At 36.9% G+C, this 15,948-nt stretch overlaps 1 protein-coding gene across 1 annotated transcript in view; it reads right to left on the reverse strand.

Annotated features, from left to right (window-relative positions):
- The window catches only part of RXFP1 (relaxin family peptide receptor 1), a 46,842-nt gene extending 32,919 nt beyond the window's left edge, over positions 1–13,923 (reverse strand). Inside the window, exon 1 of the mRNA XM_014258647.2 lies at positions 13,758–13,923. Within this exon, the coding sequence (XP_014114122.1) occupies positions 13,758–13,806 (49 nt within the window). The 5' untranslated portion in view covers positions 13,807–13,923. The remainder of the gene's footprint in view (positions 1–13,757) is intronic.
- Between the last annotated feature and the right edge of the window lie 2,025 nt (positions 13,924–15,948).

Genomic DNA, 15,948 nt, shown 5'->3' on the forward strand with positions numbered 1-15,948 from the left:
TTGCCACAAAGAATAAGTCCCTCATGATGTTCAGTGTTTTGAATTCTCTGTACATTTATAGCCTTGATGATATCTATTCTTAATCTCTGCATTACTCATTTTGTGCTATGTTGGATTACCCTGGCATGTAAATATCTGCCTGGGAAAGGAGATAACACAGTTCATAACTCAACAGCTTCATCCCAGCAATAAAATCAGTGAAAGCACTGGTCTTTGTCCACTGACTTGTTAACATCACTTTGTTTATGCAAAAAAAGACAGAAGTTTGGACTCTGCTGATTGAAGGAGATTTATGTATGGAAAAGCCCCCAACTCTCTGAGGAAATATTTGGTAAAGCTGACAAAGGTAAACAGGAGATAAGACAGTAATAACAGTTGTAAAATGCTAGATAATAGTCCAACAATTACCTTTTGGATTGAGGAAATTAAATTTTGGTCTTTTATGTGAGGAAAATAGATAAAGATAGCACTGCAACAACGGCAATTAAAAATTATGGCTATTGTTTTGCAAATACAAACTTTACTGACACTGGAGTTCACCATGGCAAGATAATGATCTATCATTTCATCTTTGCAATGTGGTATTAAAGTTGTTGGCTTTTCTATATTTGATTGATTTTCCACTATGAAAAACTGAACCACTCTTCTTGTATCTTGTTTTTCCTTTTTTTTTAGAGGCTGAAAGAAGATGAAAAATAATAAACCCATGATGGACTTGCTTATCAGAAGGTTTGCTTTTACAGATACCAAGTAAAAGAGCCTCTTTGTATACCTCATAGAGAAAATAAACTCCTGCCTTCCTGTGACAAAGAGATAATTACATACATTTCAGCTATTCTGTACCAGAAAGTTTCTTGTTCATAATGTTCAGCATAAATATTAAAATACTTGCAATGTTTCAAGAACAAAGAAAAATAAATAGGTGAATTGGTATCAGTACAAACAACAAAACCACAAACAAACCTCTTTCTGACACTTGTTGTGTCAATACAGAGAAATGTTCTACTTAGCAGCATGTTCATGATACTGCAAATTAAATATTTCTGACTGTCCTGTATTTAGGGTCCCCTACAATCCCTCAAATTAATCTCAAATTTTCAAAAATACAGATTTCCTGTCATTCTTCCTTTTAGCTTGTCCAGACTAAGGCTGCTTTGAAATGCTTATTGCTATAAGACATGTGTGGTGAAGAAGAAAGTGGATAACTTTCCCTGCTTGCCTTTAAATATAAGACTAAGTTGACCCTGCTTTCCTTTGCTGAAGGAATAAACATGAGTTGGGTTGTCATCTAGTACAGATGGTAACACTTTCTCCTCTCTTGCATAGATGTGGAATCACTGGGGAAAGAACATGACAGCCCCTCTTTAAACAGTCATAAAATGAAATAGAAAGAAGGAACTCATTTGGGAAAGCCGAGAACAAGATGTTCCCAGGACAACATGGCTTGGCTTCCAACTAAATTGATTCATTAGGCTTGCTGGTTTTGTGCATTCTTTGAAATACAACGATTGGGTCACAAGTGCTCTTTGAGAAACCAAATAAGGCACATGTGCACTATAAGAACATAGACTTAGCACAGTTACTTGTAGGTTCTGTAAAAGGAGTATGACTCTGTAAAGGGAACACTGCTGGGCTGATGGGGCTGAGTCATGAGCACTTACACTATCCAAAGGCATTACTCATTGCTTGGTACCTACTAGTCACACCAGTCTCAGCTGTGTCACATACAGGTTCAAATAAAGGCATACCATAATACCAGGAAAATATTTTTGTGTTTTCAAGAATTTGAACAACATGAAGTCCACTGTCATTAATCCAAAACGACTCATGAATTCCATCAGCCAAATATGCTAACTTGTTTTTCCTCGCTTTAAGTGATTATAAGGTAAGATAAGGAATGATCTTATGGTACTCCACACTGTATTTTTCTGATGGAAAATTATTTTACCTGCAAAAGCCCAAATTCTTCAGAGACTCATGAAAAACTGGTGGTACTTTTCCAATCTTAACTTTTTTAGTTGCTGTATTTCTAGACACAGTGGGAGACGGGCTGGAGAAACAGAAGACTGAAAATATTCTTGCACTGATACAGAATGTTTTGTTCAAATAAAACAGAATCAACTCAGAAAGTATTGAAGTAAAAATCAATTTCACCTGTAATTTTTCTGCCAGCTCGAATACTTCAAGATGACAGTTGATTAAAAAATATCTCCTTCTGCTGAAAGGTATATTAAGGGCATGTGAAACGGATTTGAAAAACCTTTAGCATAACATAGAACAGGTCTCATAGGCCTATTACATTCATTTGTAAAGATGAATCATCAGAACAAGCTTATAAAAGTTTACAACTATGGATTACTTTGACTTACAAGATGTGTAATAAATTATTAACAAAGAATAGAAGTGACTAGTGACTGACCAATTTTGATCAGATGCATTTGAATCACCAAATAACAGAGAAAAATATGATACAACAACTTACTAAGATATTTTTAAAAAAATAATTTGTTGTCTGAATTTGACCATTACAACAATATGTAGAAGTGAATGCAGAAGTTCATTCTTAGATTAATTTTCCTGGTTTTGTTCAGAATTTTCAGCTTCTTCCCACTAAACAGGAGATTTTTGAGTAATGTATGACTGAGACAAGGATGAAGTTAATCCACTGTATTTTAGGATAGAAATAAAAAGTTAACTTCTGCACAATTTAATTTTACTTATTATAACTTTATCAATGAGAATGTATTTTTTTTCCATCATGGAATTTTATAAAGACCCTTCTAAAATTTTCTTTTAGGAGAAGCTATCTAGTGATATTTGGGAAAATTTGACAGGAATCTCATATTGTTAAACTAAATTTTAAACTGTTCATAAATAGCATATTGAAAATAGATTCCAGTTTCATACAAGAACAAAACAGAGTATATACACTTGTACTTTAGTGCTCTTAATGTACACACACTTGGAGTAACACCCTGGGCAAAATTTGTATATCAAAATAGACCTTGGTCTAGTGGCAATAGGTTCTTTGGCATTAATCCTTGAGGCAAAGTGTCTGTGGCTTAAAGGATTTAAATATCTGTATGATGTACTCACAGAAGTGTAATTAAATGCTTATCACCACACTGCCTTTTCTGTTATTTGCTCCTCTGCTTTGGTAGCTGTCCATCCCTGAAGTCTATAACATTTTCTAAATATGTATTGCATATTGCATATGCATTGTGGCTTTAATTTTAGGTTCGATTGGGTGAAGTGACACAGTGTCATTTATTCAGAATGACAGATTCATTTCTAAAATACTAGCAATTTTTTATATTTAGTGGTTATTTTTGGAACCAGAAATGCACTTTCAGTTTTATTGCATTACCTTTATTTTTAGCAAACTATATTAGATGCCACTCTAGGAATATGTATTGCTTGAACTGTACACCTAAGTTCATGTTTTGTTTCCATTAGACACTGTACAGTGCAAAGGATTTTAGCAAAAATAGTGCATACATTATGACTGTTGCACACCAACCTGGTAATTATCTTGGATTTTAATTTCATAAAGTGCCTTTATACTTTGCTGTGGATTACACCATGCTTTCATTTCAGAAGCATTTTCCAAAGCAGAAAATTTGTACTATCTTTATGAAGATAGTACATTACAACAGCATCACTAGTTATCAGTTATTCCACAGATAATTCAGCCTAATGTATCCAGTTATAGGGTTGGAAGATCCTTGCTAAGTGCCAGACAAATCCACCCCAGGGCCAGAAACTGCCAGTAGAACAACTCAGACTGATTGCCAGAGGATTCAGCTTTTATACCTTTCATTAATTTGTCATTTTGTTCTGCTTGCACAGAACTTAGAATAAAAAGATTCTGATGCTCATAAAGAACTGAAAGAGATAATACCTCTAAGAGCTCCAATATGAAGTAAAATAAGTTCCATCTGCATCAAATTTTGTAGGGCATTCCCAGAGGATAAGGGTTCAGCACAGTGTCTAACAAAGACATAAATTAATGAACCAAACTTTTCTATTGCTCCATTTCCCTTTTTCTTCGTCTCCCCAAAGCAACAGAATTTAAATGATATCAGACTATTATTTCTGTTTAGAAACAAGTTCTAACTCCATATTCTGACATGATTTCCAATAGGAAATACAACAAGGTAAGTTTTTTTAGCCCCTGTGTTTTTTGCATCAGTGTAACTCCTCAGCTTCACTGAGCCTTTTTTCACAGCAGAGAAACATCAAGCTGAAAGCTGGCCATATGAAACACTAGGGTTTTGTTCAAGTGGTGTTAGATATTGAACAGAAATGAAGGCACCAATACAAATGTGTTAAATACACTGTGCTAGTCAGTACCATCCCACCTGGAAGGCCTGGAAAGGGAAAACGAAAGAAACTCTCCCAGGAGTTGATTCTTTCTCACAACCACTATTGAGTGTGTTTGGCCTGGTTCTTTGAGCCCCAAAGAGAAAAGAAATTTGTTGCAAGTAATGTTTTTCCCCCTTATTTGAAACACAGCATTTATAAGCTAATGATTTAAACACATGTAATAAAAAATAATGAAAAAAGACCTCTGAAGCTTCATACCTGGAATTTTTTAAGTTTTGTAATCCTAGGGTAAAAGGTTTATTCTATTGCAGTAATTGCTAGGTATCTTAAATTTATTTTTGTATCTCACACTCAGTAGCAAGATAATGAATTTTTTTTTTATTATTTTCTAAATATGAATAATCCAATAGTTGAAAATTTACTTTAGCCAAAAAGATTAAGGACAGATGTTTATCAATAAATTAGTGTTCCCCAACCAACAATCATTCACCTCATCTAGATAGCATTCTGATTTTCAATACATAAGGAAAGCAGTTAGAGATCACTGTAAAGAAGTTCATTTCAGGCTGGCTGCTTTCAGCAAGTTAATCCAGTCAGCCATGCATAAAGTAAGCAAAAGTGAAACACTGACTAGTGAAAACTAAATTATTTAAATGAACAAACAACAGACATTTGTAATATTTCTCTTAAGTTTCCATAAACAAAAGTCAGATTTTAAGTGAGTTCATGACACAATATCATATACAGGAGGAAGTTTGTGTATATGTGCATTTATGCATAGAAGTAAAAAGAAATCTAGCAGATGAAACAAAGTACTTGTAGGAAAGCCTTAAGAGAAAGCTGCAATGAGAAAGGGGAATGAAATTAGAAAGGCAATGAACACAGAAATTACTTGCTGACATTCAGATTGTAGGCTATTCTGAGAACACATTATTTGTAAAACAGCAGAACAGCAAAGTTCTGATAGTGATACCTGGGTATCACTAATTTGTCCTTGAGGCAGAAACAACCTAAAAGATCATAACCCAGTGCCTAGCTTCTGTCAGAAAGCCTGTCTTCCACTTTTTTCTTGTTGGGTATGTACACTTTCACCCCCACCCCAGAAGTTATAGCTAAGTTATGCAAGTTATTACAACTTTGGTATGCTCTTCTGACGGGGAAACAAACGCCACAAAAATCCAAACTAAGTGGTAGAATGAGCATCTTGCAGTGCTGATGATAGAAAATTAGGTTTGAGAGCAGCCAGCCCAAACAGTCTGAGGAAAAGAACCTGGAGGGTGGCAGGGGGAGATTCTATTATCTCTTTCTCCTTCTTCTTTTGCTCTCTAGTCTCTTACTTTGCTACAGAGTCTCCAGAACTAAGCAAGCTGCACATCAGGCACAATTTCAGATTCCACTATTTTTCCTCTTCTCCCAGGTAGCCCAATCTCAAGTAAATCTTTGAAAATCATCTCAGCCATGCTTTTTCCTAAAACTCCAGACAGAGAAAAAAGCGATTTGGGAGCTCTAACTCTGTATTTGAAATATGAAACAGAATCTGGGTTTCTTTCTCTTTTTTCTCCCTTTATTGTGGTTTTAGTAAATACTAAAAGGATTGCAATAATAGTTCTTACAATGGAACTAAGCCAGCATAATTTGTAGTGAAGCTCTGAAGCACACTCAAGATTAATCTTGTAACAATGAAAATATATTATTTCTTGGTGAGCTGGAGAGAGGATTACCTGATAATTTTATTTATTCCCATACCCTTGTTACTAAGAATCATTTATAACTATTAAGAATTTAAATTTAATATAGAACTACAAGTTCAGACTTGGGAGGTGGCTGTGCCCTACGAGATTCCACTCTCCTGAAGTATTATAAAATATGGAACCCTTTTTTGTTTTGTTTTGAAGTAAAATAATTTGAAAGTATTTTAGCAAATCTGTTTTCTAAGACCTCACAGAACTGTTTTGTGAAAAATCAATTTGCAGAATGTGCTTAAAGGCATTATTTTTTGACTCTGACTCATTAATCTTTGGTTCAATTTAAAAGTCACAGGTTTTCCAATCTCTGCTGTATTCTGCTATGAGAACACATAACTCACCAATAAAAGTTGTGACACTCCAGTTAAGTGCATAAAATAGAAATTATCTCAAGTTAATAGGATTTCTGACTTTCTTGAAGTGAATAATGTTAGCTGGTCAAAGCACAGAACCAGGGAATCATTTAGGTTGGAAAAAACATATGAGATCATGAAGTCCAGCTGTTTGAACCACGTGACCAGAGACATCTGACTCATTTCTTCTTTTGCAGGAGATATAAAAATGTGCATACAGATTAAGAGCAATAGATCTTTATTATAATTTGTAGGTTTTATGCATTTATTAATGTACATAAAGAAATGTCACATTAGCAGCACATATTTGGAAGTCTGGATATCCAAATTAGAAAATATAACAGGAAACAGCATTCAGAAGTGTGGCTCCATTTTGGATGCACTTTGGTTAAGCAATATTTTTGTGTGGATGGCAGTGGTTTAACCTCCACTCCCTTGAAGAGAAGTTCCTCCTTCTCTTCCTTTCATGCCACTTCACCTAATCTAAGAGAGGATGGTGTCTGTTCCTGACGCTGTTTTCTCACTGCTCTGTGGGACCAATCTAGAAGCCAATATAGTTAAATGATGACGTGAGAGCAGTGAATATGCAAATGAAGGATTTAAAAGAAAAAAATGAAAATCTAATCAAATAGTGATAGAACAGAAAGATGTACAAAGTGTTTTATTTTTGCTAAACCACATTAAGAAAATGAAAAACCTCATCTAAGTCTTAGGGATATAGAAAAAACAACTACTCAATACCTACTTCTGAGATGTTTTTGGAAAAGCAGAAAGTGGCAATACTCTTTCTGCCTAGTGCTGAGAATCCATACTGAAGAAAAAAACATAAATTATAAATGCATGTTTGCAGTGTTACTTGATTGCTAGAAAAGATTTCATGTCTGAAAACCAGTGTCTATAATTTCTAGGTAAGACTCTGTAACAGTTGATTCACATGTTTTAACATGGAATTGGAGTGCAGAATATGAAGTCAAGGAGGGTATTTTTATGGCAGATGGGCCCTCTTGAATAAAACTTCTAAAAATGCAGATCATATTTTTTAACTGTATTGCTATTAATCAAAGCATTCAATCATGTGGCTTTTAAATTAATTTAGTCCTTTTCTTCTCCATACACACAAATATTGACTTTAACTAAGAAGTGGGCAGTTTCATTAAGGGATGCTGCTCTTAGCTTATTCCAAAGAAGAGCTGATCCTATTTTTTTTTTATTGAAACTGAAAAAAAAGAAAAAATGGGGCAAAAATATACTTTTACCAATGCCACACTTCCAAGCACTATGCCTTTCTCCCTACATTGAGCGTAATATTGACAATCAGGTCTGTGATGGGAAAAGTCTCTTCTCCCAGGTCAAGCCAGTGATTTCTTCTGCAGAACACAGGAGAAAGAGGTAATGTTCACCTGCTTTGACAGGTCTGCACATCTCTGAGCCTCAGTGACTGTACAGCCTCTCCCACGCCTAGCGCCGTATTGACACTTGCTCTTCTCTGGAGGAAACGATTACTTGACTGAGGCAAAACATTTTGACCAAATAAAGCCTTAGGGTTGGTACAGAACAGCCCACACGTTGTGTGGGTGGAACACAACGAGCTGTGCTATAGGGGACTGGGTGATTTAACATCCTCTCTGGATAGACTCTGCTAAGTGATCTCCCATGCACAGATCCCTCAGGATCAGTGTCACCGATGCTGCTGGGCTCTTCCTCCCACTGCCTGCCCACCCTCTCCCCCGACATGAATTCAGCCTGTCCTCCCAGGGCTGGATCTCCCCCCATCAGGCCACAGCTGGTGGTTCCTTGGACTCATTCAAACCCCTGTTTTCCCATCAGTCTTTCTTCCTGGTGTATTTGTCTTGCCCTGGCACACCAGTCAGCTGCATGCTGGATCCCTCGTGAGCATCGGGGAAGACACAGCAGGCAGTGAGCACAATACTCTGCATTACTGCTGAGCTTATACACAGCCACTTTATGTGCAACATTGGTTATTAGCAACATATAATCCACATCTGAATTCAAACTCTAGGTCTTTAAATTTCATACATTTCTGAAAACACACCTCCATATATTAATAAAGGCATTTTATCTATGCTTTGATTAGTCTTTTTGTGTATTACTGGCATCTTGCTCTTTAGTCTACAGTTTAACCACTTAGAAGCTACAATATTAAATTTCTAATTAGTTCCTCATACAGCTACAATAATTAGACTTCCCACTTTTAAGTCTTCAGAGATTACTTAGATTACAGTTCAGAATATGATATTATTGCCCAGATGGGGAGCTGAGACATTAACATATGTATGGCAAGGGTTTCTGCTAATTTGAGGTTTATACTTTCAGAATCACTCATTTTCACAGACTACTCAAAGCACAGCTTTTACAGACGTCAGTGGCAGCCATGCAATGAACACTGCCACGTCAGGATGATCAAGCCAAAACCCCTGGAAATCTGCTATATAATTATTATCCATTTGTAAGGCTTTTAGAGCAAGAAACAGAAAGAGAAATGTTTTCCACAGCAGAGTTCAGTTGCCTTCATGAAATGGACTTCATCCTGTAATCCCCAGCCTCATCCACATTTTACCTTAATCTTCTACAGCAAATGAAGCAGGGGTCACACAGGCAGAGTAATTCACCGTAATTTTTGATTCATTCTTTTAATGCAGGACACAAAGCATGTGTTTTTGAGGAGTTACAACATGAAGAAAATTCAGTATGGGCACACAGCACAAATGAAGATTGTGTCCTTTGCCCAAATTCCTAAGCACTGAGTTTACAAAATCTGTAAGTTTCTCTCACATAGGTAACATTAACTATTAGAAGAGGAATTCAGCATTTTATAACAGGACACCATGCTGCATCACCAGTGCAGATCCTTTAACTCTCCAGACCTTTGTTTTCTGAGAGGGTAGAGTGACCTGTCAGTGCTGATTACCAGCCTCTGTGCAGAGGTGTTACTCAAGAGGAGACATTTTGAAAGAAGTCAGTAAGTCATAGGACAGTCTTGGGCTTTGTTCTGGCTTTGCAGCACAGTGCTCACCCTACCAAGCACAGCTCCTTTTTCTGCTCAGGCTCATCTTTTCTTCACCCCAATTGTTTCACTCCAATCCTTTCTTGTCTGGTCACTACCTACTTCCCATCATCTCATCGCCTTCTTTCTCCACGGAATCCTAGTTCTGATCTCACCATTCTCTGACTTCATTCTTCAGATGTTCATTCCCCTCTCTCAGACCTCCCTTTCTCCTTTAATTAATTTACTGTTCCCTGCTGGCTCCTTCTCTCTCACATCCCTTTCCTCAGTCTCTACTGCCCCTGACTAATAGTCCTCCTAATTTCCATTTTCCCTTTCTAATTAGCATTAGTCTTTTCCCTCGGCTCTCTGTTCCATTACCCCATCTACCTGTGCCTTCCATCTCTGCTTTCCTTTTTCAGTCCTTCCCAATACATTTTCACCTCCTCTGTCTTTCAGACACAACAATTATGACTTTCTGATCCTCTCAAGCTTCCTGTGCCTCCCAGCCTTGCGCCAGCCATTTCGAAGTCTGATTCAATGGCTTCAAAGTGGCACTCAACAGAAAACACATGCTGAGATGACTGGTGACAGATCCTCTAAGTGTCACACAGGTCTCTAGCAACAAGTAACATCTATTAGAAAAGGTTATTTTTACTGCAACCAGGCTTGAGCAGCCTCACCAGCTCTAGTGGGATGACCCATCAGAGGTTTGTCTCTCAGGCACAGTGATATTGTAGAGGGATACTTCAAAAGTACTGTTCAAGAAAATGCTTTGCTTAATACAAGACTACCTAATTGATCAGTAAAGACAAAATACTCTTATTCAGAAAAAAATTTTGTTAAAGTTTTGCTTGTCTTCTGGCTCAGGGTCCACAGATTGCACATAAAATTTCTGGGCAAATGGTTCAAGTCTGGTAGAGTTGCTATAAACTGTCAATACAGGTTTTCAGCTTGGGTAGCTCCTGGTGCTGTTAGGGAAGAGGTGAAAACATTCCTGTCTGAGCAGCAGTTGCAGGATCTAACTTTCAAAGCTTCAGTTCACCACTGTGTAGATTTTTCACTACCCTATAACTGTTAATAGACTAAATTTTCCTTAGGAAATCTAGCCTGCATCCCTGATTTTCTTTAAATATACTGATTTTCATATTATGCATATATGTATTCACAGAAGAATGCACACAAGAATACACATTGTTCTTCTAACTACAGGAAAGCCAGACAGATTAATGTCCAAGTTAAATGAAAGAAATAACCAAATAGTATTATTATACAATGATTATTTGAGCTTGTGCAAAGGCTGAAGTAATTTCACTTTCCTACTTACAAATCTGGAAGGAATCTTAAAACATGTTATAAAATATGTAAACAGGACCACAGTCATAAACTTGCAATTTTCTGAAGGATTCAGGATTGTCTCTTTCCCACATTTGACAGAAAACATTTGGTATAAAAGATCTTGGCCTTGAAAACAGCTGTCACCTGCATGAAGTACCAGAACAAGTAATGAGATTCAGATGGTTTAAAGAAAGTTGTCCTTGGCATTTTAAAGTGAGGATAAAGGAAGGGAAAAAAAAAAGAGGGGAGAATAGAAAGAGGAGGCTAAAGGAACTGGAGGTACAAGCAAAAATAGGATTGAAAACATCAGGCAGAGGCACAGAGCATAAAGGGTTAAAATTGTAAGGATTGTAATTTTTTTTTTTAAAAGGACCTTGCTAAATCCCTTTTGGAATTCATTTTGAATACTTTTCAATACTAAAGTTCTTCTGTTTTGCTTAATGATTGATAAATGGATTGAAATCCTGTCACTTAGCCAAGGTCCAGGAGGATAAACCAGCTTTTGCCCCCAGCAAGCCAATCAAGGGGACGTTAAAGGCACGGCCGTGCACTCCAGTGGTTGCAGCAATTACAGCCAATTATTTTGGTAAGAGAAGAGATGCAGCAGCCACTGCAATGCCAGCCACACACCTGAGGTGAGCTGCTGGCTTGGCAAGGGTGGGTGGCCCAACGAGGCAGAAGTTCATCCTGGATACGCATCCAGTGCTGCTAGCTCCACAGCTGGAGTCTGAATTTAACTCCATCTTATTATCACTGCTGTTGTGCTGACAAAAATCATGATACAGGTGCTGCTTTGTTTTCATAGAAACCTCTACCTGGGATAGTGTATTCCACTTGGGAAGTCAGGTGGTTGCCAGTACATACAAAGCTTGATTGCTTGAATTAGTTTGATTGTTTAGATTTTGGAGGGAAAGGTTTTTCGTACATAAAAAGAAGATTTTGAAGAATCTCAAGGAAGAGAGTAAAAAGAGTGATTGAATTTTAGCTGTCGAATAGAGCTTTTGTACAATACATACTCCTTACTTTACTTTTTAAAGAATTGAAGGATCTGAGACTGTATAGAAATTAAAAAAATACCAGCACTCAAAAAAACCCCAAACATAAAAACCTCCACAACAAAATGCAGATGAAGTCATAACAGTCCACAAAAAAAAAAAAAAAATTAAAAAATTCTAATGACAGCTATACTTAATACTCCTGGAATGCTTAATATCAACTAGCCTAGAGGCTTGAGCAGAGCTGAAGTCTATTGAACACATGAAATCAGCCAACCTGTAGGTGTGGTTATAATTTGAATAGCTGGCTAAAACTCCAAAGGGCAATGAAGCTGTGAACCGTGCACTGAGCAAGGTGAGGAGATGTGACACTAAACAGGAGCTAATTTTGGTGCAAAGCAGAGCACTAACAGGTGCCAGAGACTCCAGGCGTGAATGTGCTTTAATCTGTGAATTCACTGCATCTCACTTTAACAAATCTAGATGAGCTGTGTGTTTTTCTTGTAAGTATAATATATTATATATGATGTATATACCTAAAAAGATAATGGCCATCATAACTAGGAGGCCTGTAGTCATTCACAGTCCTCATCTGCTATCCTATTTTGCATTTTGCTTTGATATATTCCAATATGTTTGATAAACTCCATAGCAGAGATTTATTTAACAGCAGAAACTATAGTGACAATTTGCAGGCTTTTATGAATGTTTCTATGTTTTAATGTTTTGGCATTGAAAACAGTAATGTGAAAGGCTTAATTTGTTGAAAACACTTGGCTTTTATTCTGCATAACTGGAAGTACTACTTTAAATATTGAATTATAGCTCACAGAAAATGCAGGTGCATATGAAACCAGACCTTGCTCACAGGTTTGATACTATGTCATTATTGCTGCTTTCTTAATTCCAAATAGAGTAATATCACTGTTTTTCTAATGTGTGCAGCTCACAATTATCTATTCCTCTAAAACATACAGGAACTGCTTAGAGTTTTTTCCTCTGATTTAACTGAGTTTTGCAACTAGAAAAATAGCTGTGTATGGAGCTCTATTTCCCAAATTCCTAGTGGGAGCAATACCCCTTACAAATCTTATCTTAGGCAGCATCCTATGAACACATGAGCCCAAAATGATTTCATTTAAAAGCAGGAAAGAGAAAAGGCTGTTGCACAATACAGAGGAGGATGGCAGAATTCAACCTTTTGCTCCTATTATTTTAGCAAAACTATTCATATTATAACAAGTAGCTATTTTCATCTACACAATTAATGAAACACTATTGACGCTGGACAATAGAAAGCAATTTGTAATAATTAAAACTAAAGAAAATGATAATCATTAGGAACATTCAACATATAGATCATCATCAGCAGCTTCACAGGGACAGCTTTACCAAGTCATACGAAGCACTTACAAACAGTGTACTCAAATGAAATGAAGAAAACATTACTAAAGTAAGCAGTATGTCTGGTGTAGCTCCCACCACACTGAAGTGATTTGCATCTGAAGGAAGACTGAAATTGAGTTCAGTCTCCCTCTTGCATGTTATACTGCCTATCATGCTAAAAATTCCTATTACCTGAACACATTCTGCTCTTTGAGAGCTACCTATTCTAGTAGCACTTGCACAGTATCACTTCAAACTACTGAACTGAGTCTAAAATGTGGATTTCATGGCATCTGAGTAAAGTCAGCTCTGTAGGTACCTTCCATAAATATTTATAGCAAGTATTTATGCAATGTTTAAGCTCTTTCTCATTTTTAAATTTCAGCTCATAACTATTACTAGTAACTCTCAGGGCATTAAGTGCAAAAACATCTGGTCCTGAAATGTAGCTAGTAACCTTGAGAGACTGCATTACACTTCAATTCTATTGAAAAATAACTGACATGCAGAAATGTAAAATAACACTGAGATATCATGGTTTTGAAAAGAAATCTGCTCCTGAAGTTTATCAGCAGTGTTCAAAATGAGAAAGCAAGCCAGGGACACTTACCCTTGGTCCCAATAAGCAAGACCACATAGAAGCAGCAGTTGGGTGTCATATTTGTCCTTCAGCGATTCAATGAATAAAGTCAATGAATGTTGTCCTTTGAATTGCACACCAGCCAGAGTGCTGCACGTTCAGCCTGCCTCTGAGAGCCTTCAGCAGTGTGTGAAGCAAGCTCTCTTCCCTCCCTGCCTTGCTCCCTACTCGCCTTTGCTCTAGGTCTCCCTCTCTCCCCCCTCTCTGGCACACAGGCACATGAAAGTTTCCAGGATCACACTGTCTCAGGCTCTGCCTTGCAGGCTGGGATCTGCTCTGTGGCAGGCAAAGGCTCTGCCCCAAGGAAAGCTGCTGCTGCACAAAACACAGCCAGGTCCCAAGAACTCTCATCAATAGTCCTATCGTTTTCCTTTCTCTTTTTCTCTCTTCTTAAAATTGCAATGCTGTGAGGGGTCTGAGAAGCACAGTTTTATTTAGTCAAATCTGTTTGCAACCAAATGTTTTCTGTAGTTTAGATAAAAACTGGAGGTTTTTAAACTAAGGGGAAGTGAAACTTATAAATAAAGTCCCTTTGTAGCAATCCAGACGCCCACTGAAATATAGAAAAAATGCACAATGTAATTTATTTCCAGTATCAGTATGTCACTAGTTTTACACAGTAACCACTCTTCATGACTAATGCTAAGGAAAACAATCTGAAAGAACAAAGAGGAATGTTCAAAAACATATTCTTTATGAGGAAAACTTTTTTCACAGATTTTTGTATTACTTGAATACTTTGAGACATTCCTATCTGGCCCTTGATTTTACTGTCACCAGTAGATGATGGTATTCCCCATTACATAAACAGTCACACGGTTAAAATCTGTTTTATGATGTGAAGGCTAACATTTAGCAGCACAGCAAGACATGCTTCAAAACACTTGGTCAGTTGAGATGAGCTCAAGAGAGGAGTTAATTTTTATGTGGGCTCAGAGTTTCAGACTTTTAATTTTTTAAAATTTTTTTTTAATTTTTTTAAAAAACTTGCTAGACTCAACAGCTTGTAAGGATGCCAATGGTCAGAAAGCTCTGGTAACCTGTGAGCAGCTGTGTCAGGTACTGAAGGAAAAGAGCTTTTCTGACTAAGGAAATACATGCATATGTGAACATATCCACAAAATGGTGAATTTAGAAAATGAGAAAAATCTTCATCACAGTTGAAATCTAAGTTCACATTGTTGCTATGGCAAAGTTTACTACAAAACAGACATTATGAACTGCCAGTCTCTTGATTTCTGATATAAAAGAATACAAAACAGAGAGGTTGACAAAAAGGTTGTTGTCAGTGGAAACCCCAAGAAATACTTTGACAACTACTACAACAGCACCAGTAATAGGCAATGTACAGGCAAAAATGGATCAAAAGGATTAGACAGACATAAAATATTTCTTTTATAAGGTAGGGACTAGCTTTTGAGCATATCAATTAAGATCACACTTGCTTCAAAAAACTGTTTAAGAGTTAATCTAACTTCTACATACTCTAGGGCTAATAGAGCTGAAAAGCTCTTGCAAGGTGAGAAAATAGAAGATGACACTGAACCAAGAAAGTGAATAATAAGTGAAAAATTCTTTCAAGGAAAAATAAAATTAAAGCTTTACCTCTTCAGTGCAGGGTGAGACAGAACTTACATTCTAAATAAAGAGTTTTCTTTCTTGTATAGTCTCCTCTGTGGCTTTCTGCTTCTCATCTAGTCATAACTACTTGAGATGTGTAGGAACCATATGTGTTTGGAATAGATCCTTTCACCTGATAGTATAATAAATCAAGCAAGCTGCTTCTTTAAAAAGCAGTCTGAGCCACTACAAAAGTTGAAGATATTCTACCTCAGAGTAAACAGGGAAAACCCCTGAATGTAGTACATACCACTCTCACATATTTTCTGAAGCTCAGCCCCAGTGGGAGTTGTCACTTTTCAGCCTTCCTCTTTTTCAAGGACCTTTAGCAAGGATACTCATTAAAGTTAATTTTGCTGCAAATAAACACTTGCCCTATGGAAAATCCACTGAGATCTTCCCTCTTCTAAACTTCTTACATGTTCATAGTATCACAAAAAGAATCGGCAGCAGCAGTTTCCAGCCCATTCTCTCAGTATAATTATATTTAAATCAAGAAGGTAGAGTTCCAAACACACACATTGCTGAACTGTGGAATGCA

Source organism: Pseudopodoces humilis, chromosome 6 (assembly GCF_049639895.1).
Source record: "Pseudopodoces humilis isolate 2021_Gansu_Grassland_sample_001 chromosome 6, ASM4963989v1, whole genome shotgun sequence".
In the NCBI taxonomy this organism is placed as follows: Eukaryota; Metazoa; Chordata; class Aves; order Passeriformes; family Paridae; genus Pseudopodoces; species Pseudopodoces humilis.